Below are 26,013 nucleotides of genomic sequence, written 5' to 3'. Positions count from 1 at the left end.
CTCCTCCCTGACCTATCACTTTCATCTCCTCCCCCACTCACCCATTGTACTCTATGCTACTCTCTCCCCACCCCCACCCTCCCCAAGTTTATCTCTCTATGCTTCCGGCTAACTGCCTTTATTCCTGATGAAAGGCTTTTGCCCGAAACGTCGATTTTGCTGCTCGTTGGATGCTGGCTGAACTGCTGGGCTCTTCCAGCACCACTAATCCACTATCCAAGGGAATTTTAAGAGAATCTCCCTTAAGTTCTTGAATGAAATTAGGAGGAAATTTATGGGTGATCCTTTTGTAACAATATCCAGCCTAAGTATAGAAATTTCACAAAAGTGTACAAAAAGTACAATGCCAATATTTAATCTTAACCCAAGTAATTCCAGTGCCAGTTGTCCATCGTTAAGAATAGATTAAAACAATGTATTACAGTTTTGATACCACACCACAAAAAAATTTTACAAGAAGAAATGTCTCATCTCAATTCTTCAAAACTAGAAACAAAACATATTTGAAGCTGAAGCACAACTAAACGCAAATGTCTTTACCTGTGTGGGTCTTTTGAGCTTGGAATTATGTAAACACATTCCCTCTTGGTAAAAGTATTCTCTATCCAGGACTTCTGGGACTACAAAAGAAAACAGAAGTAAATGCTTTCATTAGTTCAACGAATTTAATGGCAGAAGATCAGCACTGCACTACAGATTCACATTCTTCTCCAAATTATTTACACAAATTTATACATTAAACGATAAAAGAAAAACAGCAACAAAAAATCACAACCAATTCTGATTCTCTTAGAAATTTATTTCTACAGTTTAGTTCATTTTAATTATGGCTTTTATTTCTCCTCTTAATAAATGAGAGGGGGAGAGATCCATCCACAAATCCTTCTAAACTCAAATTCTGTCATTTTTGTAAGAACACAAACGATTTTTTAAAAAATCACCTCTCTGAACTTCAGAGTCAAGACTATATGCATCAAGATGGCAGACAGAAAAAAAACTTTAAACAAAATGACTACCCCATAGGATTACCAGCTGCTTAAAATAACAATGGAAACACTGAAACTGCCAGACAAGGGGTATGTAAAGATTAGGTGTAATCAATTTGAGAGAGGATGCAGAGATTTCAAAGTAGAATTAATCATTAAAACATTAGAAATAGTCCATTCATGAGATTAGGAGAAAGTGAGGACTGCAGATTCTGGAGATCAGAGCTGAAAATGTGTTGCTGGAAAAGCGCAGCAGGTCAGGCAGCATCCAAGGAGCAGGAGAATCGACGTTTCGGGCATAAGCCCTTCTTCAGGAATGAGGAAAGTGTGTCCAGCAGGCTAAGATAAAAGGTAGGGAGGAGGGACTTGGGGGAGGGGCTTTGGAAATGTGATGGGTGGAAGGAGGTCAAGGTGAGGGTGATAGGCCGGAGTGGGGGTGGGGGCGGAGAGGTCAGGAAGAAGATTGCAGGTTAGGAAGGTGGTGCTGAGTTCGAGGGATTTGACTGAGACAAGGTCGGGGGGGGGGGGGGGGAAGGGAAATGAGGAAACTGGAGAAATCGGAGTTCATCCCTTGTGGTTGGAGGGTTCATAGGCAGAAGATGAGACGCTCTTCCTCCAGCCGTCAAGTTGCTATGGCCTGGCGATGGAGGAGTCCAAGGACCTGCATGTCCTTGGAGTGGGAGGGGGAGTTGAAGTGTTGAGCCACGAGGTGGTTGGGTTGGTTGGTCCGGGTGTCCCAGAGGTGTTCTCTGAAACGTTCCATAAGTACCACTCCGTCCGTGAGCGTTCCGAAAAGACCACTCCCTCCGTGACTCTCTCGTCAGGTCCACACCCCCTACCAACCCAACCTCCACTCCCGGCACCTTCCCCTGCAACTGCAAGAAATGCAAAAGTTGCGTCCACACCTCCCCCCAGACTTCCCTCCAAGGCCCCATGGGATCCTTCCATATCCACCATAAATTCACCTGCACCTCCACACTCATCATTTACTGCATCCGCTGCACACGATGTGGCCTCCTCTATATTGGGGAGACAGGCCATCTACTTGCAGAACGTTTCAGAGAACACCTCTGGGACACCCGGACCAACCAACCCAACTACCCCGTGGCTCAACACTTCAACTCCCCCTCTCACTCCACCAAGGACATGCAGGTTCTTGGACTCCTCCATCGCCAGACCATAGCAACACGACAGCTAGAGGAAGAGCACCTCATCTTTCGCCTAGGAACCCTCCAACCACAAGGGATGAACTCAGATTTCTCCAGTTTCCTCATTCCGCCGCCCCCCCCCACCCCCCAACGTTCTCAGTCAAATCCCTCTAACTCAGCACCGCCTTCCTAACCTGCAATCTTCTTCCTGACCTCTCCACCCCCACCCCACCTATCACCCTCACCTTGACCTCCTTCCACCTATTGCATTTCCAACGCCCCTCCCCCAAGTCCCTCCTCCCTACCTTTTATCTTAGCCTGCTGGACACACTTTCCTCATTCCTGAAGAAGGGCTCATGCCCAAAACATCGATTCTCCTGCTCCTTGGATGCTGCCTGACCTGCTGCGCTTTTCCAGCAATACATTTCCAGCTCATTCATGGGATTAGCACAGATCTAAAGGCCAGATGCTGAATTAAAGACAAATTTGGCATTTTTCTGGAGACTAGGAAAGAAGAACATGCCATTAAAATGATTGATAAAGCAGGTTTATAGGAGACAAGAAAGAATGCATTTAGTAAGGCACGGTGGCTCAGTGGTTAGCACTGTTGCCTCTCAGCACCAGGGTCCCAGGAACAATTCCAGCCTTGGGCGACTGTCTGTGTGGAGTTTGCACATTCTCCCTGTGTCTACTTGAGTTTCCTCCGGATGCTCCGGTTTCCTTCCACAGTCCAAAGATGTACAGGTTAGGTGAATTGGCCATGCTGAATTGTCCATAGTGTTAGGTGCATTAGTCAGAGGGAAATGGGTCTGGGTGGGTTACTCTTTGGAAGGTCGGTGTGGACTTGTTGGGCCGAAGGGCCTGTTTCCACACTATAGGGAATCTAATCTAATAAGAAGTCATTTTCATGATGGAGGAAGACGATATCACAGAAATATAGTCTAGTTATGGATGGAATATGGACTTTAAAATTAAACTCAAGATCAAACTGCACAGCCAGATTGCAGAGGCTAGTTCAGTTTAAATAACACACAAAGGAAGAATCGAATCATTTGTAAGAAAGCAGTGCTTAAAGTGGAGACTAAAACGATGGTGCTTGATCGTCTTGATGTTGAAGTTTGTGACTACAGAAAATCATTTATGACAAAGTAGGTTACTTAGGGTTAACGAAGTTGGGAGAAAGTACAGCACTGTGGAAGCCAAGTCTGAGAATGATGCCAAGAAAATCATTCAAGTGAGGAACAGAGGAGAACAAATGCTAGAAACCTCAATGGATTGCACAAGCAACACTGCAAACACCGGAACAGAAGCCTTTGCTGTAAAGCCACTGTTAGCACTTGGAAACTTAGGAATGGAATCACTCACTGTTCATGGAGTGGAACTGAGCCAAATGAATGCAAGCAGAGATGAAATGCTGAATTTAACTATCAGTCAAGTATTCTGCATCTTAATTATTCCTGAGTGTTTGATTTGTCACATTTGTCCTTTCATAATGGTATTTCCTCTCAGATGCTAGGAATTTCAGCGAAGTGAGTATGATTCACTCAACTAGTACCATTTCAGGAACTGGTCCCATACAACAGTATTTTCAACATTTTCTGAACAAAGAGGTGAAGTTCCAGGAACCTGTCACTTGTGAGGACTTCCAGTTTTAACTTTCAAAGATTAACTAATTAGCAAAGGAAACAATGCTTAAAGGATTTAATTATACACATAGCAACATTACAAATGTGATGACTGGAGTAGAAATAACTCGGGAATGCTTTAGATGCACCACCCCGCCCCGCAGAGCAAAACTTGAAAAAAGCCAAAAACAGAAAGGATATAACGAGGCACCTTGCATTTTAAATATATTTTCTATTTATTGGGTGCAAATTCAAATAATAGGATTTCATGTTAACTTAAAAGTTTTATGAATGTTTGTAGTGTCCTTCATCTCCCAAAAGTCAAAATAATTGCAGAATATAATCTCCTCATATAGAGTATAAATATAACTACAGACACATTAAAAATGGCCTTCAATACAAAACCATTTTAACATTTATTTATTCCTGTTAAGGTCCTTCACTAACTATTGATTTTAAGTTACCCTATGACAAGTGTGAATTTCAGCCATCAACTCTTAGACAAGATCACATGACTCTCCCATATCCAGACCCATTTGTAGTTACAATCTCACAACTGTAGGTTATATACAAAAATTTTGCCAGCTCTTGAGATATGACTACATTTAAAATCAACTATCTGGCACATCCTTATCTCCTAGGCATAGGAAATAAACTAGGAGAAAGTGAGGACTGCAGATGCTGGAGATCAGAGCTGAAAATGTGTTGCTGGAAAAGCGCAGCAGGTCAGGCAGCATCCAAGGAACAGGAGATTCGATGTTTCGGGCATGAGCCCTTCTTCAGGAATGAGGAAAGTGTGCCAAGCAGGCTAAAATAAAAGGTAGGGAGGAGGGACTTTGGAAATGGGATGGGTGGAAGGAGGTTAAGGTGAGGGTGATAGGCCAGAGTGGGGGTGGGGGCAGAGTTGTGCTCAATAAACGACTTTGCGGCGTAGTGATACAGCCTCTGCCTTTAGATCAAACTGTCTAGGTTCAATTCCTACCTGGCTCAGACATGTGTCAATGTTTGAATCAGGTTGATTGAGCGATGGTGAGTGTTGTTTTTTGCTGGTTTGCCCCTAGCCCCACTTTTCCCAGAGGCCCCATTATTTCTGTTAAGCAAGGTTTCATTGCTAGTTAGTTACTTAATTAGCTGAAAATGTGTTGCTGGAAAAGCGCAGCAGGTTAGGCAGCATCCTAGGAACTTACTTAATTAGCTAACTGGGTTTAAAATAGTTTTTAAAAAGCAATGTTTGCAACTTGATTGGATATGTAGTTAATTTGTCAGTGAATCTTTATTAAAAGGGTCTTATGGCACATTTGTAGTGTCCTTACCTCAGTGCCAGAAGATCCAGGCTCAAGCCTCGTCTGACACAGATGTGTATCACAGCATTTCTGAACAGGACACTTTAAAATAAAAAGAGCTGGATTCTTCCAACTGGGAGAGGATCCAGTAGGGAAAGGTGGAAACTGGTATTTGTGCTAAACTACAAGTTTACAATGGAACTCAAAATTTCTTTTGCCTTTTGTTGCCTAATTTGAAATATGGTTCTTGGATGTTAACTTCATGAAAGTTTGAAGATCCTTGTGAATACTTTACTTCCTTGGTTATTGAATGGTGGCAGTATTTCAAGAATTATTTCATTGTCAAGTGGGGCAAGGGCTCAGGATCACTGATGACGGAATTCATGAACGGTGGGGGTCTGTTCAAAAAGCCTAGCTTTTCACAGGCCTTTTTGTACAACTGCTATTGGCCCTAAAGTCAGTCCATTAGACTGACTCACTAATAAAAGAAACAACACAAAGAATAGAAAAGGGCCCTTACATTTGCTAGCATTCAGTCAGAGCTCTGCTTGGAGCCATTGCTGCCTTGGAGTTCAGAAGTAAATACTAAGCCAGTTATTTCCTCAGGGAAGTCTGAATTCCAATAAATATGCATCAAATAAACAGATCTCTAATTCCATAGCCACTGCACACACTCAAAACAAGCAAGCTTATAAAAAAAACACTGGAGAATTGATTCCACAAACAGCATTGCCCTGATAATGAGACTGAACTCAGGAAATTGACAGCATGAATCAGGGTTCGACGACCAAACAAACCGCTCACCTTCCGACACTCTGGCCTGAACTCAAATCAATCAACTAGGTGTTCCAACAAACACAGTCATATCAAATACTTGGGAAATCAAATGCTTTACCAGCTACATTAGAATTCTTAAAATAACACAAAAATTCTAAAAAGGTATAACTCACTAATGAAGCTTTAGCCTACAGGTAGTTCTCCTATAACACCATAATTGTGTTCCAATGAAACCTTGCTTAACAGAAATAATGGGACCTCTGGGAAAAGTGGGGCTAGGGGCAAACCAGCAAAAAACAACACTCACCATTGCTCAAAAATCACCTAAAAATCTAACACAAAGTACAGCACAGCCTGAACGAAGGTTTAAATCGTATTTATTAACAAAACAAAATTTAACCTTACATGGGAAAAAAACAGGGACAGTGGATTTTCCCATTCAAGTGCAGTTGTGGTTGCAGAAGTGGATGGCGTGGTCGCAGAAGTGGATGGCATGGTCGATAGTCTTCTGACTGTTGTTTGAGTGTTAGTTTTTTTAAAAAGACATTCAGCTTTTGCTACCTTGCCCTTTTCGTAAAAATGTTTGGAAGAAACTGTTCATAGGGTGCCAGGTGATTTCTTACTGAATGAACTGCTACCCTGTTGCTTTCTGCATTGTAATTGTTGTACTCTAACAGCTGCAATTGCCTCTCAGTTTTCATCAGGGGAGAAGACAAGAGAGAAGTGGAAAGCTCTCGTGGTGCTGCATCCTGGACTTCACCTTTTCTCTCTCCAACTTTCATTTCCCCCTCAGTGACGAGCTATTGTAAATCAGCTGGAGAGAAGTCTTCACAGGGAGCCTCAGCAGCTCTTCAATATCCTCACTCTCCACTTCTTCACAGGGCTTACACAGGAATTATACAAGAACATTCTTGTGTCAAAGGGAGAGCAATGAATGTCCATTTCTTTAATTTTTGAGATGTATAGTACTGTACCTCTCTCATACTCAGAACAAAATATGCAAATCAATCACTGGTGGAATCACGCGACAGCTTGAACAGAGGCAAGCATTCTCGAAAATACCGTTTCCTAATTCTTCAGCTATGTTATGGCCAAATCACGCTGTTGAAACACACTTTATATGAGAACTCCCTCCTATCGGAAGCATTTTGTGAAACTTGAAAGGATTCAGAAAAGACTTACAAGGATGTTGCCAGGGTTGGAGTGTTTGAGCTATAGGGAGGTGCTGAATAGGCTGGGCTGTTTTCCCTGGAATGTCGGAGGCTGAGGGGGTGACCTTATAGAGGTTAATAAGACCATGAGGGGCACGGGTAAATAGATAAGGTCTTTTCCCCAGGGTGGGAGTCTAGAACTAGAGGGCATAGGTTTAGGGTGAGAGGGAAAAGATATAAAAGAGACCTAAGGGGCAACGTTTTCACACAGAGAGTGATACATGTAAGAGTGAGCTGCCAGAGGAAGTGGTGGAGGATGGTACAATTGTAACATTTAAAAGGCATTTGAATGGGTACATGAATAGGAAGGGTTTAGTGGGAGACAGGACAAGTGCTGGTAAATGGGACTAGATTAATAAGTATCTGGTCAGTGTGGATGAGTTGGACTGAAGGATTTGTTTCCATTCTGTACACCTCTATGACTCTATGATTCTGTATGGTTAGTTGGGGTTCCTAGCTTCGTCTGGTATTGCCTCTTGGCATCTCTCATGGTGACCATATCTGGATTTCCTGTAATGGCCGCGGTCGTCAGACTCTGACTTAAGGAGGCAGTGGGTCTTCCTGTTCATCCATGATTTCATCTAGTTGGAGAACCTTCAGATTAACTTCTTTGCAGGTATTAAGTGTAGTTAATCAGAAATTGTTTAACGTGAGAACAATTTCAAGCAGATGGAGGAAGTTGAGAGAAGATGGGACCTGGCTCGGCCTCTATTCAAAAAAGAAATTGAAATTATTTTATATCATCCTAGCATGGAATGGGGGTGTTGAGGGAATGTAGTGAAAAGGAGACGGTTGGGGCCAAGAAGCTGGGACCTCAATGGTCTCCTTTTGTTTGAAGATTAGTTTAGGATATCTGGTCAGCGTGGACAAGTTGGACCAAAGGGTCTGTTTCTGTGCTGTACATCTGAGTCTATATCTACTTGTACTTGGTTTAGGCAAAGGAACCTCACAACTACAGGACATGTCATGTAACCAAATATTCAGAGAACACAAAGCCCTTACTGTGCTTTTGCTCACCATTCATGTATTTTTGAGATGAGGACATGACATGCTTGGGTGTGGGAGCAAAAGGTTAAGAGGAGAATAATTTTGAATTAATTCATAACTGCATGAGGTGACACAATCTCAGTGAGCAGAATACACAATCAAAAACCAGGAGTGCAAGAGCATTTACCATTTATACCAATTTAGGAGTGATATTCACAAATCCACAAATTCGATTAACAGACACATCGACCTAGACCCTATATACCGGCCACTGCAACGGACAGCAACTGACAACTGGAAGCGGCAGATTCAAACCAGTATAAATGCCGGAGGAATCAGCACAGAAGCGCTTCACAGGAGGCTCCCAAGCACTGAAGATATCACCTAGAAAGGGAACGAAACATTTGCAAGAAAAACTCCCAGCTCGGCGAACAGAACCACAACAACAAGCACCCGAGCTACAAATCTTCTCACAAACTTTGAATCATGACATGCTTTGAGAGGCTGGTCATGGCCTACATCAACTCTAAGCCTCCAGCCTGCCTCAATCTCCTGCAATTTGCCAATGACAGGTCCATAGCAGAAGCCATTTCCCTAGCCCTCCCCTCATCCCTGGAATCTCTGGACAACAAAGGCATTTATGTCAGACTCCTGTTCATTGACTACAACTCCACATTCAACATCATAATCCCCTGAAGACTGACCTCAAAACGGAGACCGAGGTCTCACCTCCACCCTCCGTACATGGATCCTCAGCTTCCTGACCCACAGACTACAATCAGCAAAGACAGACAATTGCACCTCCTCCATGATAATCCTCAAAACGGGAGCATACCCCCCCCTCCCTGCCCACTACCAAAGATGCGTTTTCAGCTCCCATTGTACTCTCTGTACACCCACGACTGTGTTGCCAAATTCTGAACAAACGTCATCTACAACACCAACGTGATAGGATGGATACCTAACACCGATGAGTCAGAATTCAGAAAGGAGACAGAGGGCTTGGTGTCATAGTGTAATGATAACAACCTCCTTCTCAAGATTGGCAAAAAAAAACTGATCATTGACTTCAGGAATAAAGGAGGACAACACCCCCCCCCATCGACATCATCAGAAGAGCCTGAGAGGGTTGAGATCATCAAGTTCCTAGGAGTGATGATAACCTGCCCTGGACTTCACACACAGATGCGGTGGTCAAGAAGGCACCAACAATGCCTCTTCATCCTCAGGCAGCTTCAAAAATTCTGAATGTCCATAAAGACCCTCACCAACTGTTACAGATGCACCATAGAAAACGTACTGTCTAAGTGCATAACAGCTTGATAACTACTCTGCCCAGGACTGTAAGAAACTACAGAAGGTTATGTGCACAGTCCAGACCATCACGGAAGCCAACTTCTCACCCATGGCCTCAATTTATTCCTTTTGTTGTCATGGAAAGGCTGCCAACATCAAAGCACCATCCTATTCTGGTAATGCTCTCTTACAACCTCTTCCATCAGGTAGAAGATCCAGAAACTTGAACACACGCACCAATAGGTTCAAGAATAGCGTCTTCCCAGCTGTTATTAGGCTGATGAATGGGCTCTAAGTTTTTGATGTGGAGGTGCTAGTGTTGGACTGGGGTGTACAAAGTTAACGATCACACAACACCAAGATAAAGTCCAATAGGTATACAGTATTTGGAAGCACTAGCTTTTGGAGCGCTGCAGGTGGTTGTGAAATATAAGATCGTAGGAGACAATTTATATCAAATATTTACAGTGTGTTGAGATGTTAAGTTGAGAGACCTACACAATCCAGGTCTTTTTTGACGTATAATTTCAGTTACATCACACTGTAAATTTTTGCTATAAATCCTATGATTTTATACTCCATAACCACCTGGAGGAGCAGCGCTCCAAAAGCTAGTCCTTCCAAATAAACCTGTTGGACTATAACCTAGTGTTGTGTGATTTTTAACTATGATTACAAACAACGTTGACCTTATTAATATTGGTCTTGCTTCATGCACCCCCTATGCAGTGTAACCTTGCACGTCTCACTCTGCCTCAGCACCTTATGATCTGCATGTCCTTGCTTATCATGATCGATCTGTGCTACACACAAACAAAACATTTCACTGTACTTAGGTACACGTGGCTACAATAAATCAAATCATACTGTTTGACATTATATAGCATACATATTTCGTACACACTATTCAATAAATACATACCCTGATAAATTAACTACAGCACTTCACACTTAAAATCACTCTTATCAAATCTGAATCACTGAATAATTCATCCCAATTGACTGGTTGTATATCATATGAATCCTGACATCAATAATACAGGTAATTTAGGCTTCATCATTTCACAAGAAGTTATTCTTTATACTGCTAAGTTTACATTATAGAAATGATTTTTGAAAATATTAGCATTAAATTTACAGGTCATTCTACTTTAACATGTGTTTTGTTTACATGAATTCACTCTACTGCAACTGACGAATTGGGGACATTGCTTCTAAAGCACAAACTTTTAAAACGCGTGTTGGCTGTAACACTATTACATTGCCAATACTTTATAGAAAAACCAGGCTTAAGAAACACCACTGAATGTGGGGTTGCACAAGAACACAACCATCAAGTTATAGAAGAATTACTTGCATTCCATCGTCTTGTGACCCATGATATATTTCTGAAAATGGGAACAGGGTATGAGCAGGTAGGGAGAGAGCTAAGTTTTGAGTTTTGTGAAACAAGAGGTTCAGCTTAGCAGGAGTTAGATCAGATAAGAACGTAGTTAACAATGGGGCACTGAAGCAAGGATAATGGGTTAACAAGATGGAAAAGCATTCATTATATTCATTTAACAATATTAGAAGCATTCAGTATGTAATGTAAATTTAACAAGGTGAAAAATATCATTATGCGAAGCCGGTTAACAAGGTTAAGAACATTCATTGTATGACAGCAGATGACTTAATCTCTACTATTGACACTAACTGATTGCAACAGTCACCCAATTAATATGTATGTTACCTTATCTGGATGCTCCACCCTGTAAAATGACTATATAATTCATTAAGCATCTGCTGTTCAAGAGAAGACCAAGAACTTGTGTCTCTGTGCACATGGGTGATCATTCTCTCTCCCCCCAGGGCCTGGAAGGTGAAGGAGGTAAAGCCATACTGTGTCTCTGAGCATTTTGCTTCGACTGACAGGGGGAAACATAACAACACTTCCACCTTGAATGCAAGCTTTCTCACTTCTTAACATTCAATTGTTCCATATCTTTCATATATTATATCTGCAAAATTTACGTATACACACATTCAAAAGCTGCTTAAAACTCCTAAGACTGTTGCTAATATTACCACATAAGTAACAAAAACATAAGTTGCTGGAAAAGCTCAGCAGGTCTGAGGAAGGGTCACTGCACCAGAAATTTTAACTGATTTCTCTGCACAGATGTTGCCAGACATGGTGAGCTTTTTCAGCAACGTCTGTTTTTGTTTCTGATTTACAGCATCTGCAGTTCTATCAGTTTTTATTTACTGCTATGTCAGTGTTGCTTGGTCTGACTTTGTTGATTATACTGTTGACAAGTTTGATTTTGGACATCCTGAGAGAAAGTGTTCTTGGGAACAAGAAAGCTTCAGTAACAATTCACTAAACAATGCAAGCATGAAAACTAAGACTGCACCAGCATTATTTTCCATTGGGACCAAATCTTTTTTTGCCCTCCAGTCCAACAAACTATCCTACATAAGCTGCAATTTTAACTGTAGGAACTGCCAGAAATCTGAAGAAGGACAATAGCAGGTCTCACATTTTTAACATTTCATAAGAGCTGCACTTTCCTTGGATTATGTTAGAGAGAGAATTTGTGCTTTTGGGCTTGCTAGTTTGTAATCCTTAACTTTTCCTATTGTACCAACATTTGAGTTAATAATTACATTTCGGTTAAAATTTTACAACTTGATCTCTCCAAATAGGCACAAGTGTTTCAATGCTACAAATTCATTTGAAAAGTATAGGCAAAGTATTACAGATGTTGGAGATCTGAAATAGAAAATAGAAAGAGTTTCTCTAGGCACATCCGATAACTTTTCCTCTCTGTGTAGATGCTAACATTTCAAGCCCAATACAACTTTTCTTTGGAACTAAGTAAATCGTTTCTCTCTCCACAGTACTGCCAGACCTGCTGAGTTCCTTCAGCACTTCTTCATTTAAAAAGCGATTCATTCAGCATGGAAAAGTTAAATGATTTCAAAACATCAGTTTTTGGAGTAGAGTTTTCATCATTTAAAAAGATGGACCATCTTTATCTTCCTTGACCTTTACCTGCGTCTGGAACTGTAATTTTCTAATTGCTATTGCTGGTATTTGAGTTTATGCTACCTGCAGAGGGGAATGTCAAGCAATCTATTGCAAGCGCAGAGACTGGTGTTCAAAATTCATGGTCTAAAGTACGCAGAAATGCTAAAGTGATAATTGTCCTTTTGGGGATAATTAATTATATTCCACCACAACACAAAAGTAACCAGAAACTTTTGAGGAGAGGTGTTCCCATTCATTCACAGCTGTTTTTTACACAATAAACTTGTTTTGCATAACAGACTTTCCAGACTAAGATCTAATCTGTCCTGCAGTATCATCAGCTGGAACCATAACAATTCAAACTAATCAGAAAAAACAACATAATATGTTGAAAAACAATGTAAATAACGAAAAGGAAACCACGAAATATGAGCTGAGGAGGAATCAGCATCACTCCATCAGATGGTTGGCCCATTTGAGTATCATAATAACATTTTACAAATGCATTACAAAATTCCAATGGCAGATCACTTAGATAATAGGTAAACATACTAGCATGCAAAAACAATTTTGTTGGTCAGGATTACATAAATATATAGTGAAATTTTGCTGGACATGCCAAATATCAGATAGTAGAGAAATTCCAATCTTCAAGTAAAAATCTGCCTATAATTCGAACACCAACCTTCGGAAGAGGAGGGTGGTACATCTATGGAATGAACTTGGAGTCATAGAGATACACAGTAGTCAATGGAAAATTGAGAAACAAATTTGGAAAGAGATCTCAGTTATCTGTAAGAATTATAGGGTGGTTATGTAAGGGGATTTTAACTTTCCAAACAGATTGGGACTGCCATAGTGCTAACGGTTTAGATGGAGAGGAATTTGTTAGGTGTACACAAGACAATTTTCTGATTCAGTATGTGGATGTACCTACTAAAGAAGGTGCAAAACTTGATCTACTCTTGGGAAATAAGACAGGGCAGGTGACTGAAATGTCAGAGGAGCACTTTGGGGCCAGCGACCATAATTCTATTAGTTTTAAAGTAATGATAGAAAAGGTTAGACCAGTTTCGAAAAGTTTAAGTTCTAACTATGAGGAAGGTCAATTTTGACGGTATTAGACAAGAACTTTTAAAAGTTGACTGGGGGGGCAGATGTTCGCAGGTAAAGGGATGACTGGAAAATGGGAAGCCTTCAAAAATGAGATGAGTCCAGAGATAGTATGTTCCTGTTAGCGTGAAAGGCAAGGCTGGTAGGTGCAGGGAATGCTGGATGATTAGAGAAATTGAGGCTTTGTTAAAGAAAAAGAAAGCAGCATAGGTCAGGTATAGACAGCAGAGAATGAGTCAATCCTTAGAAGATTATGAAGGCAATAGGAGTATACTTAAGAAGAAATCAGGAGGGCAAAAAAGAAACATGAGATGGCTTTGGCAAATAAGGCTAAGGAGAATCCAAAAGGGATTTAATAAATAAATCAAGGACAAAAGGGTAACTTGGGAGAGAATAGGTCCCTCAAAGAGCAGCAAGTCATGCCTGTGTGTGGAACCGCAGGAGATGGGGGAGATACAAAATAAGCGTTTTGCATCAGTGCTCACTGTGGAGGAGGACATGGAAGATATAGAATGTGGGGAAATAGATGGTGACATCTTGAAAAATGTCCACATTACAGAGGTGGTGGTGCTGCACGTCTTAAAAGGTGGATAAATCCCCAGGACCTGATCAGGTATACCCTTGAATTCTGTGGAAAGCTGGGGAAGTGATTGCTGGTCCTCTTGCTGAGATATTTGTATTAACGATAGTCATAGGTGAGGTACCGGACAACTGGAGGTTGGCTAACGTGGTGCCACTGTTTAAGAAAGGTGGTAAGGACACGCCAGGGAACTATAGACCAGTGAGCCTGTAGTCAGTGATAGGCAGGTTGTTGGAAGGAATCCTGAGGGACAGGATTTACATATATTTGGATAGGCAAGGATTGATTAGGGATAGTCAACATGGCTTTGTGCGTGGGAAATCATATCTTACAAACTTGATTGAAATTTTGAAGTAACAAAGATGATTGATAAGGGCAGAATGGTGGATGTAATCTATATGGACTTCAGTAAGGTGTTTGACAAGGTTCCCCATGGGAAACTGGTTAGCAAGGTTAGATCTCATGGAATACAGGGAGAACTAGCCTTTTGGATACAGAACTAGTTCAAAGATAGAAGACAGAGGGTGGTGGTGGAGGGTTGTTTTTCAGACTGGAGGCCTGTGACCAGTGGTGTGTCACAAGGATCAGTGCTGGGTCCACTGCTTTTTGTCATTTATAAAAATGTTTTGGATGTGAACATAGGACTTAAAAGTTAGTATGTTTGCAGATGACACCAAAATTGGAGGTGTTGTGGACAGCGAAGGTGGTAGTCTTAGTACAACAGAATCTTGATGAGATGGGCCAATAGGGAGAGGAGTGGGAAGATGGAGTTCAATTTACACAAATGTGAGGTGCTGCAGTTTGGAAAGGCAAGTCGCTTAATGATAAGGTCCAGGGGAGTATTGCTGAACAGAGACCTTGGAGTACAGGTTCATAGTCCCTTGAAAATAGAGGTTCAGTTGGATAGGATAGGGAAGACAGCATTTGGTATACTTTCCTTTATTGGTCAGAGCATCAAGTATGAGAGTTGAGACGTGATATTGCAGCTGCATAGGTTATTGGTTAGGCCACTTTTGGAATATTGTGTGCAATTCTGTTCTCCCTCCTATTGGAAGGATATTGTGAAATTTGAAGGGGCTCAGAAAAGATTTACAAGGATGTTGCCAACATTGCAGGGTTTGATCTATAGAGAGGAGCTGAAAAGGTTAGGGCATATGAGATAGACAACATTGGCAGTGTACATGGTGCGTGGTGACCCCATGGGTAATGGTGGTATCTATGTCGACACTCTGACACGCTTGCAGTGGTTGACATACGCTGTAGGCAAGAATGCTCTGAGGCGTGGTACATTGGTGAGACCAAGCAAATGGTACGACAACAGATGAATGGACACTGCACAAGTCGACCAGGCTTTCACACATGCAAACATACACACACGTCTATTTGGTAAATTTGTATTTCCAAAATTATATTTGTAGATACATTCTACTTTGCTCAAAAGATGCACAATCTGCAGGCAGTCAATACATGTAATATTTTCTAAGGTCCACTTTGGAAGTAGAACCAATCTGGCTCAAGATTGTGATACAGACAGACTCTGACTTCACACCTTTAATGCATTGTCTGAGATGAGATGGCACCTTTTGTTATAAAATCTTAAGCTATCTTGAGAAGGCGACTTAAAAGAAGTTCTGGGGGCGGAGATTCAAGATGGCAGTGACCCAGCAAGTCTGAGTCTGTCGTGCTCTGCCTAAGACCTGGGCAAAGTGGGGCACCTGCCTTCACCTCACCCTTTAAATCATTTAAGATTGATTATGCTGCGCAAAAGCTGTCATTTTACATCAAACTTGGATAGTTTGGTGTTGTTTCGAAAATGATTAAGGGCAAAAATTCCCGCAGTTCGCACCGGGGGGGGACCCCTTCCCCACCCCCTCCCGCAGCAATAGAGACGTCTGCAGCTGCTTCGGGGGACTTACCTGCCTGATCTCCAGGATCAACAAACTTCAAGAGAAGATTAACGCTTTTATTGAGGAGTCCCGGTCCAGGTGGGAGTCAATCTCGGTCATGCTGCAGAAGCGTGACCGAGAAATCGAAATACTTGAACAGCGCGTTGGAGGGGTGGTGCAACGGGCCGCGGCCTCGAAGACTGCTGCCGAGTTGTCCGTAGGTCAGGTCCGGGCTCTCAAGCAGCGAATCCGGACCCTGGAGGAGCACACTGACGACCTCGACAATCAGGGCTGACGGAAAAATATTCAGTTGCTAGGCCTTCCCGAACAGGAAGAGGAAGGCCAGCTTGTAGACTTTTTGGGGCAATGATTCCCACAATTATTGAAGTTGGAATCAGGACCGGGCCCACCGGGTTGCTGTATGCGTGCCCAGGTCGGACCAGTGCCCCTGCCGGGTTCTAAACTGACTCCAATGCTACACAGAAAAACAAATGCTCGTGGAAGCATCCAGAGTCCTGGGGAAGGATCCCCAGGCCATGATGCACAAGGGTTCCAGAATAATGTTACTTCAGGACTTCCCTCCAGCTGTGGTCCGCAAGAGGAGGATATTTGATGAGGCGAAGAAGCGTCTGAGAGATCTAAATATCCAATATTTCATGCATGAACCGGCAACACTGCACTTCAGCCATGGAGGATCTGTTTACAACTTTGGGTCACTGGAAAAAGCAAAAGAATTCTTTAACTCTCTTAAATAGACTGCGGGACTCGAACTATATGGATAACGACTTTATTTTGCCCTCCCCTTTGTTTAACCCCTTTTTTCCCATCCTTCTTCTACTCATCTTTCCCTGGGGGTGGGGTCTGTTCTTTGCTGTTCCTTTGGTTTCCGTTTTATAGTTTGCGTGGCTTACTCGATTTGTGGGCGATTTTAAATGCACTCAGGTGTTGGTGTGGGGAAGGGGTTTACTCACTTTTAACTCTGGTTTTATAAAATACTTGAATTTGTATGCTCCATTCTATAATGCCAGGGTCGATGACAGGGCCCTAGCTAGGAAGGTTATGGTGGGCTTATCGATAGGTAGGTATGCCCTTTGGGAGCAAGGGGTAAAGTCTCCTTTCAAATATGTTTTGCGTTGTTTTTTTCACTTAGGAATAGCTTTTAATTGAGTTGGTTTGAATGTTTTAAAGAACTTTCGTATTTGTGAATTTCCTACGATCTTTATTCAAGGTTCTCCTTCCGGGGGGGGGGGCGTCTCGCGCTTGCCTGGACAATCATGGCTAGCCATTCACTTAGGAGCTGCACCTGGAATGTCAAGGGGAGTAATTCACCAAGCAAAAGGATGATGATATTATTAAGTCTCAAAAAAGAAAGGGTCAATGTAGCTCTCTTACAGAGACACATCAACTTGACAAAGAACATTTAAAGCTACAAGGAGGATTTGATCAGGCTTTTTTTCTCATCTTTCAGTTCAAAAAGTAGGGGAGTACCCATTCTTAGTCAGAAGAACCTTCCTTTCCAAATGTTTAGCCAGACAAAAGGGGAGTCTGGACGGTATGTATTGATCAAAGCCCTAATACATGGAGAGGAATATGGAATTTTGAATCTTTATTGCCCCCCGAAGCATCCCTTTAAATTTGTAATGGAAGCGTTCTCTAAGTTGATGACTTTTGGAGTCTGCCATACAATTATAGAAGATTTTAACTATATTATGGACCCAGAGACAGATAGGATACCCCCAAGAGCACTACAGGTATATCTCATATCTAAACAACTGGTGGATCTGAATAAGGAGCTAGGACTAGTAGGTGTATGGAGGTGCCTTCATTCCCAGGGTAGAGACTTTACTTTCTACTCGAACCCACTCAAGTGTCATACCAGAATTGATATGTTTTTTGCCCCCCAACCCTTTTGAATACCATACTGTCTTGTAAAATAGATATTATAGCTATTTCTGATCATGCCGCATTATATATGGAAGTCAAGATTAGGGATGATGTAATAAGCCCTCGACATTGGCGAATGGACCCCTTCTTATTGAAGGATAGCAAATCTATAAAGTATTTTTCGCAGGAATTCAAAACCTTCTGGGAAATTCATTCAGGTATAGCCAGTAACCCGTCGATGATATGGGAGACCACTAAAGCATATGCGCGAGACTTGGTCATCTCATATTCTGTGACCCGGAAAATACAAAAGTGAGAGCAACAGCGCCTGCTCGAGGCTCGCTCGAAGGTAGCTGAGACAGCGTATCTTAACAGGCCTTCCATTACTAAGCTACAGAGGATCACAGCCCTTCAGGCAGCCTTGAACACCGCACTTACCCAAACAGCAAAGAGGGAAATCCTATTCGCGAAGCAGAGATTATTTGAATATGGTGACAAGCCTGGCAGATACCTAGCATACCTTACTAGAAAGAAAAAGGCTCCTCAAGCCATTACGTCCATTAGAGAAAGTGCCGGTACCCTGACTTATGATCATAAAAAGATCAATACAGCCTTTAGAAAGTTCTATTTTGAACTGTATAAATCACAGGACTGAGGATAGAACTGAGAAGAAGGAATCCTTCTTTAAAAATTTGGCCCTTTCGGGCTTAACCTCGGAGCAGGTGTCGATCTTGAATGCCTCCCTAAAACCCAGGAAGCACTCCACACGGTGAGGCAGCTTAACCTCGGAGCAGGTGTCGATCTTGAATGCCTCCCTAAAACCCAGGAAGCACTCCACACGATTAGGCAGCTTCAGAGTGGCAAAGCACCTGGACCAGACAGATTCTAGATCGAGTTCTATAAAGAATTTATAGGGGAACAAGCCGGGTCACTCATAAATATGTATAATTATTCACATAGTCAGGGCTGCCTCCCGCCTTCGTTGAGAGAAGCAAACATCTCTCTTATTCTTAAAAAGGGAAAGGCCCCAGAAGACTGCTCATCATATAGATCCATATCTTCACTAAATGTGGATTTCAAAATTCTTTCTAAAATGTTAGCATTAAGATTGGAGAGGGTCTTACCATCCATCATAAAAGAGGACCAGATGGGGTGTATAAAGGGCCACAGGTCAACTCATATTAGAAGGGTCTTAAATATGATACAAGCCTGTCAACAGGGAACAATACCGGGTTTAGCTATCTCCTTGGACGCAGAGAAGGCATTTGATTGGGTAGAATGGCCATATCTTTTTTATGCACTGGAAAGGTTCGGGTATCGGAGAGGTATTTACCAAATGGGTTTCAGTATTATATAATGATCCCAAAACAGCAGTGATCACCAGTGGTTTAAGTTCGGATAGCTTTAGTGTTGGCAGGGGATGTCATCAGGCATGTCCTCTTTCACCATTATTATTCACGCTAGTGACTGAACCACTGGCGGAAGCTGGACGAACTGACCCTAACATGACGGCTCTGAGGGTTGGATCGGGCAAACATAAAATCACTCTATATGCAGATCATGCTCTCCTCTTAAGTGATCCTTTGATATCCGTGCCCCATCTTATCCAACTGATCAATTTATTTGGGATGTTCTCAGGCTATAAAATCAATTTTGTGAGATCTGAAGCCATGCCATTTGGAGGTCTTGCCAGTGTATCCAATTTACCGGACGGATCTTGCTTTCCCTTTCGGTGGTCACGAAAAGGTTTTCTGTACTTAGATATTTTTATCACCCCAGTATTTGGTCAAAACAAGCCTAACCTACTCAACCTCTCTTCATAGCTAGCACCTTCCATACCAGGCAATATCCTTGTAAACCTTCTCTGCACCCTCTCCAAAGCGTCCACATCCTATTGGTAATGTGGCGACCAGAACTGTACGCAGTATTCTAAATGCGGCCGATCCAATGTCTTGTACAATTTTAACATGACTTGCCAGCTCTTATACTCAATACCCCGTCCAATGAAGGCAACGATACTATATGTCTTCTTGACCACTCTATCCACCTGTGCAGCAACCTTCAGGGTACAATGGATCTGCACTCCCAGATCTCTCTGCCCATCAGCTTTTCCCAAGTCTCTTCCGTTCATTGTATAATTTGTTCGAGAATTAAGTCTTGCCTAAATGCATCACCTCACACTTATCTGGATTGAAATCCATCTGCCACTTTTCCGCCCAACTCTACAGTCTATCTATATCCTTCTGTATTCTCTGACAGTCCCTTTTGCTTTCTGCTACTCCACCAATCTGTGTGTCACCTGCAAACTTGATCATACCAACAGTGCCCTCTTCCAGATCATTTATGTATATTACAAACAACAGTGGCCCCAACACTGACCCCTGTGGAACACCACTGGTCACCTTTCTCCATTTTGAGAAATTCCCTTCAACTACTACTCTGTCTCCTGTTGCTTAACCAGTTCTTTATCCACCTCACTAGAACACCCTGCACACCATGCGACTTCACTTTCTCCATTAGTTTACCATGGGGAACCTTATCAAATGCCTTACACGTATATGACATCAACAGCCCTTCCTTCATCGACCAACTTGGTCACTTCCTCAAAGAACTCTATTAAGTTGGTAAGGCAGGATCTCCCCCGCACAAAACCATGTTTCCTATCACTGATAAGCCCATTCTTTTCTAAATATAAAAATAGACCCTATCTTTCAGTACCTTCTCCAGCAACTTCCCCACCACTGGTCTGTAGTTACCCAGAATATCCCTACAACCCTCCTGGTACAGGGGGACAACATGAGCAACCTTCCAGTCCTCTGGCACCTCACCTGAGTTTAAGGATGCCACAAAGATATCTGTCAGGGCCCCAGCTATTTCCTCTCTCGCCTCCCTCAGCAACTTTGGATAGATCCCATCTAGTCCTGGGGATTTGTCCACCTTAATAACCTCTAGCCTACTCAACACGTCTTCCCTACTTATGTCAACATGATCCAGACTAATCAAACTTCTATCTCTAATCTCAAGATTCATCATGTTCCTCTCCTCAGTGAACACTGATGCAAAGTAATCATTCAGAATCTCACCCATTCTCTCAGGTTCGACACACAGCCTTCCTTCATTATCCTTTAGTGGACCAATCCTTTCTCTAATTACCCACTTGCTTCTTATATAAGAATAAAATGCTTCGGGATTCTCCTTAATTCTGCTTGCTAAAGCTATCTCATGCCCCCTTTTAGCCCGCTTGATTCCTCGGTTAAAACTTGTCCTCCTCTTCGGATATTCCTTCAGGGCCCGTTCTGTTCTTAGCTGCCTAAACTTTATGTACGCTTTCCTTCTCCTCTTAGCTAGTCGTACAATTTCTCCTGTCATCCACGGTTCATGAATCTTGCCCATGCTATCTTTTGTCTTCAACGGGATATGCCTATCCTGCACTACCTTTCAAAGCCTCCCACATCTGAAATGTGTACTTCCCTTCAAATAGCTGTGTCCAATCCACATTTCCCAGCTTCTGCCTAATTTTGATATAATTGGCCTTGGCCCAGTTTAGTACTCTTTCCTTAGGACCACTCTTATCTTTTTTAGATTACTTAGTGTGGAAACAGGCCCTTCGGCCCAACAAGTCCATACCGACCCGCCGAAGCGCAACCCACCCATACCCCTACATTTACCCCTTATCTAACACTACAGGCAATTTAGCATGGCCAATTCACCTGACCTGTACATCTTTGGACTGTGGGAGGAAACCGGGGTACCAGAGGAAACGGGAGAATGTGCAAACTCCACACAGTCAGTCGCCTGAGTCAGGAATTGAACCTGGGTCTCTAGCGCTGTGAGGCAGCAGTGCTAACCACTGTGCCACCATGCCACCCACTAAAGGTGAGACCATAATCAGCTGAGCCATTAACAGATTCCACACAGACAATTGCACAAGGCTGGAATTGAACCAGAGTCCCTGATACTCTGAAGCAGCAATGCTAACCACTGAGACACTGTGCTGCCCCATCTTTATCTATGAGTATTCTAAAACTTACAGAATTGTGGTCACTGTTCCCAAAGAAATCCCCCACCGAAACTTCTACCACCTGTCCTGACTCATTCCCCAGTACCAAGTCCAATATGGCCCCTTCCCTCATCGGACTATTGACATACCGCTCTAGAAAACTCTCCTGGACGTTTCTTACACATTCAACCCCATCCAGACCTCTGACGCTAAGTGTATCCCAGTCAATGTTGAGAAAATTAAAATCTCCCATCACCGCTACCCTATTGCCTCTATATCTTTCCATATCTATTCATCTATTTATTCTTCTCCCTCACGCTCACTGTTGGGAGGCCTGCAATACAGCCCCAACAATGTAACTGCATCCTTATTTCTCCACTCCACCCATAATGCCTCGCTAGCCAAGACTTCCATAATGATATCACAGCCATGATATCATCCCTGACCAGCAATGCATCTCCATCCCCCCTTTTACTTCCCTCCTTGTCCTGTCTGAAGCATCTATATCCTGGAACATTTAGTTACCAATCATCATGCCCTTCCTTCAACCAAGTCTCTGTGATTGCAATAACGTCATACTCCCAGGCACCAATCCAAGCCCTAAGTTCTTCTGCCTTACACACTATACTCCTTGCATTAAAGTAGATGCATTTCAGGCCACCAGTTTTTTTGCACTCGTTTTTTTGCACGTGGCACTGGTAGTAATCCCGAGATCACTACCTTTGAGGTCCTCACCTTTAACTTCTCTGCTAGCTCCCTGAATTCTTCTTTCAGGACCTCATCTCGTTTTCTACTTATATCATTGGTGCCTATATGCTGTTCACCCTCCCCTTTTAGAATACTCTGCAGCCGATTGGTGACATCCCTGACGCGAGCACCTGGGAGGCAACATACCATCCGGGACTCCCATTTTCGGCCATAGAACCACCTATCCACTCCCCTTGTAATAGAATCCCCTATGACTATGGGTCCTACAAGTCTTTTTTTTCCGCCCTTCTGAACAGCAGTGCCCGCCACGGTGTCATGATCTTGACATCTACTGCCCTCCCCTGGAGAGCCATCTCCCCCAACAATATCCAAAACGGTATACTTGTTTTGGAAGGAGATGACCGCAGGGTACACCTGTACTGTCTTCCTATTCTTTTTCTGTCTTTTGGTCATCTAATCACTGTCTCCCTCAGCAATTCTAACCTGCGGTGTGCCCAGTTCACTAAACTTGCTATCCACGATCTCTTCAGCACCGCAGATGCTCCACAGTGAGTCCATCCGCAGCTCCAGAGCCATCATGCGGTCAAACAAGAGCTGCAGCTGGACACACTTCCTGCAAGTGTAAAAGTCAGGAACATCAGACAGGTTTAAAGAGACATGGGAGTTTAAATAAAGTTTTTGGGTTACTGCAGATTAGATATGTAATAAATGCTGATGGTTGCGAATCTTATCAGTTCGAATGGATCGGTCGGAGAGACAGTTAGAAGCAATGAGGAATTTGGAACAGCAACAGTATATAATGGATGGCAGTTATAGGAAGTGGTGGGGGGGGGGGGGGGGAAAGAGTCTCAGATACAGTCATATAGATGGGTTAACTCCAGGAAAGGTAAGAGAGGTCGGCACCTTGTGCAGGAGTCTTCTGTGGCTTTATCCATTTCAAACAAGTATGCTGTTTTGGAAAATGTAGGGGGTGATGGATTCTCAGGGGAACATAGCACAAACAGCCAAGTTTCTGGAATTGAGACCGGCTCTAATGCAACGAGGGGTATGTCGGCTTCCAAGAGATCAATTGCGTTAGGGGACTCCCCAGTCCAAGGTACTGACAGACGTTTCTGTGGCCAGCAGCGAAAAAGCAGAATGGTGTATTGCTTTTCCAGTGCCAGGATTAAGGATGTCTCAGAGAGGGTGCAGAATGTTCTCAAAGGGGGGAGGGGCCAGCAAGCGGTCATTGGTCCACCTTGGAACCAACGACATAGGAGGGAAAAAGTTGAGATTCTGAAGGAAGATTACAGAGAGTTAGGCAGACATTTAAAAAGGAGGTCTTTGAAAATAGTAATACCTGGATTACTCCCGGTGCTGAGCTAGTGAGGGCAGGAATAGGAGGATAGAGCAAATGAATGCATGGCTGAGGAACTGGTGTATGGGAGAAGGATTCACATTTTTGGACCATTGGAATCTCTTTTGGGGTAGAAGTGACCTGTACAAGGAGGACGGATTGCACCTAAATTGGAAGGGGATTAATATATTGGCAGGGAGATTTGTTAGAGCTGCTCGGGAGGATTTAAACTAGTAAGGTGGGGGTGGTGGTGGTGTGGGACCCAGGGAGATAGTGAGGAAAGAGATCAATCTGACACTGGTACAGTTGAGAACAGAAGCGAGTCAAACAAACAGTCAGGACAGGCAGGGACAAGGTAGGACTTAAAATTCATCTAAGACTGGACGCCTCCTAGCAGAGCGCTTTAGAGAACATCTCTGGGACACCTGCACCAATCAACCACACCACCCTGTGGCCCAACATTTCAACTCCACCTCCCACTTAGCCGAGGACATGGAGGTCCTGGGCCTCCTTCACTGCCGCTCCCTCACCACCCAACGCCTGGAGGAAGAACGCCTCATCTTCCACCTCGGAACACTTCAACCCCAGGGCATTAATGTGGACTTTACCAGTTTCCTCATTTCCCCTTCCCCCACCTCACCCCAGCTCCAAACTTCCAGCTCAGAACTCTCCCCATGCCTTGTCCTACCTGCCTATCTTCCTTTCCACCTATCCACTCCACCCCTCTCCCTGACCTATCACCTCCATCACCACCACCCCCACTCACCTATTGTACTCTATGCTACTTTCTCCCCACTCCCACCCTCCTCTCATTTATCTCTCCACCCTGCAGGTACTCTGCCTGTATTCCTGATGAAGGGCTTTTGCCCGAAACGTCGATTTTCCTGCCCCTCGGATGATGCCGGAACTGCTGTGCTTTTCCAGCGCCACTCTAATCTAATAAATTAAACTGCATTTATTTCAATGCAAGGGGCCTAACAGGGAAGGCAGACAAACTCAGGGCATGGTTAGGAACACGGGACTGGGATATCAAAGCTATTACAGAAATATGGCTCAGGGATGGGCAGGACTGGCAGCTTCACCTTCCAGGATACAATTGCTACAGGAAGGATAGAAAGGGAGGCAAGAGAGGAGACATTTAGATAAGTTTAGAAGACATTTAGATAAGTATTTGGGACTTAGATATTGTGGCCATTTCGGAGATGTGCATGTGAGGAATGCATTTTGCAGGTTCCAGGGTTTAATTCGTTCATTAAGAACAGGCAAGGCGGTAAAAGGGGCGGGGGGGGGGGGGGGGATGCGGCCTTGTCAGTCAAGGATAGTATAATGGTGGGTGAAAGAACTTTTGATGAATACTTGTCTACTGAGGTTAGAAACAGGAGAGGACAGGTCACATGCTTGGAGTTTTTTATAGGCTTCCACAGAGTTCTAGGAAGGTGGAGAACAGGATTGGCAAAATGTTTCAGGGTAGGAGTGAAAGAACAGGATGGTCATATGGGGGACTTTAACTTCCCCGACATTGACTGGAAATAGTATAACTCTCGCACATCGGATGGATCCGTTTTTGTCCAATGTGTACAGGAGGGTTTCCTGACAAAGTATGCCCAAGGGCGGACAAGAGGGGAGGGGGAGGCCACACTGGATCTGGTGCTGGGTAATGAACCAGGCCAGGTGTTTGGTTTAGTTGTAGGTGAGCACTTTGGAGAAAGTGACCATAATCCACAGTTATGTTTAGTTTAATGATGGAAAAGAATAGATACATTCCACAGGGCAACAGTTTCGATGGGGCAAGGGCAATTATAATGCAATTAGGCAAGAATAAGGAAGCATAGAATGGGGTAACAGGGGATGTGTATAATCAAAATGTGGAGCTGGTTTAGGGAACAGATATTGCATGTTCTTAATAGGTATGTCCCTGTCAGACAGGGAGGAAGTGATAAGGTAAGGGAAGTGTGGTTTACTACAGAAATTGCATCTCTTGTTAAACAGAAGGAGGAGGCTTATGTGATGGTGAGACACGATGGTTCAGATGACGTGATGGAGAGTTACAGATTAGCTAGGAAGGATTTAAAGAGAGAGTTTAGAAGAGCAAAGAGAAAGCATGAGCAGTCTTTAACAGGTAGAATATAGGAGAACCCTAAAGCTTTCTATAGGTATGTGAGGAATAAAAGGATAACTAG

General features: G+C 43.2%; 1 protein-coding gene across 2 annotated transcripts in view; it reads right to left on the bottom strand.

The window, feature by feature from the left end:
• trpm7 (transient receptor potential cation channel, subfamily M, member 7) overlaps nucleotides 1–26,013 on the bottom strand; it is a 181,894-nt gene that overhangs the window by 106,801 nt on the left and 49,080 nt on the right. For both annotated transcript variants that reach the window (XM_060853075.1, XM_060853076.1), the window contains exon 2: nucleotides 541–620. In XM_060853075.1, the coding sequence (XP_060709058.1) occupies nucleotides 541–620 (80 nt within the window). The remainder of the gene's footprint in view (nucleotides 1–540; nucleotides 621–26,013) is intronic.

This window comes from Hemiscyllium ocellatum, chromosome 39 (genome assembly GCF_020745735.1).
Source record: "Hemiscyllium ocellatum isolate sHemOce1 chromosome 39, sHemOce1.pat.X.cur, whole genome shotgun sequence".
Classification (NCBI taxonomy): domain Eukaryota; kingdom Metazoa; phylum Chordata; class Chondrichthyes; order Orectolobiformes; family Hemiscylliidae; genus Hemiscyllium; species Hemiscyllium ocellatum.
The sequence above is the reverse complement of the archived record's forward strand: the minus strand, read 5'-3'. Positions and strand labels throughout refer to the sequence as shown.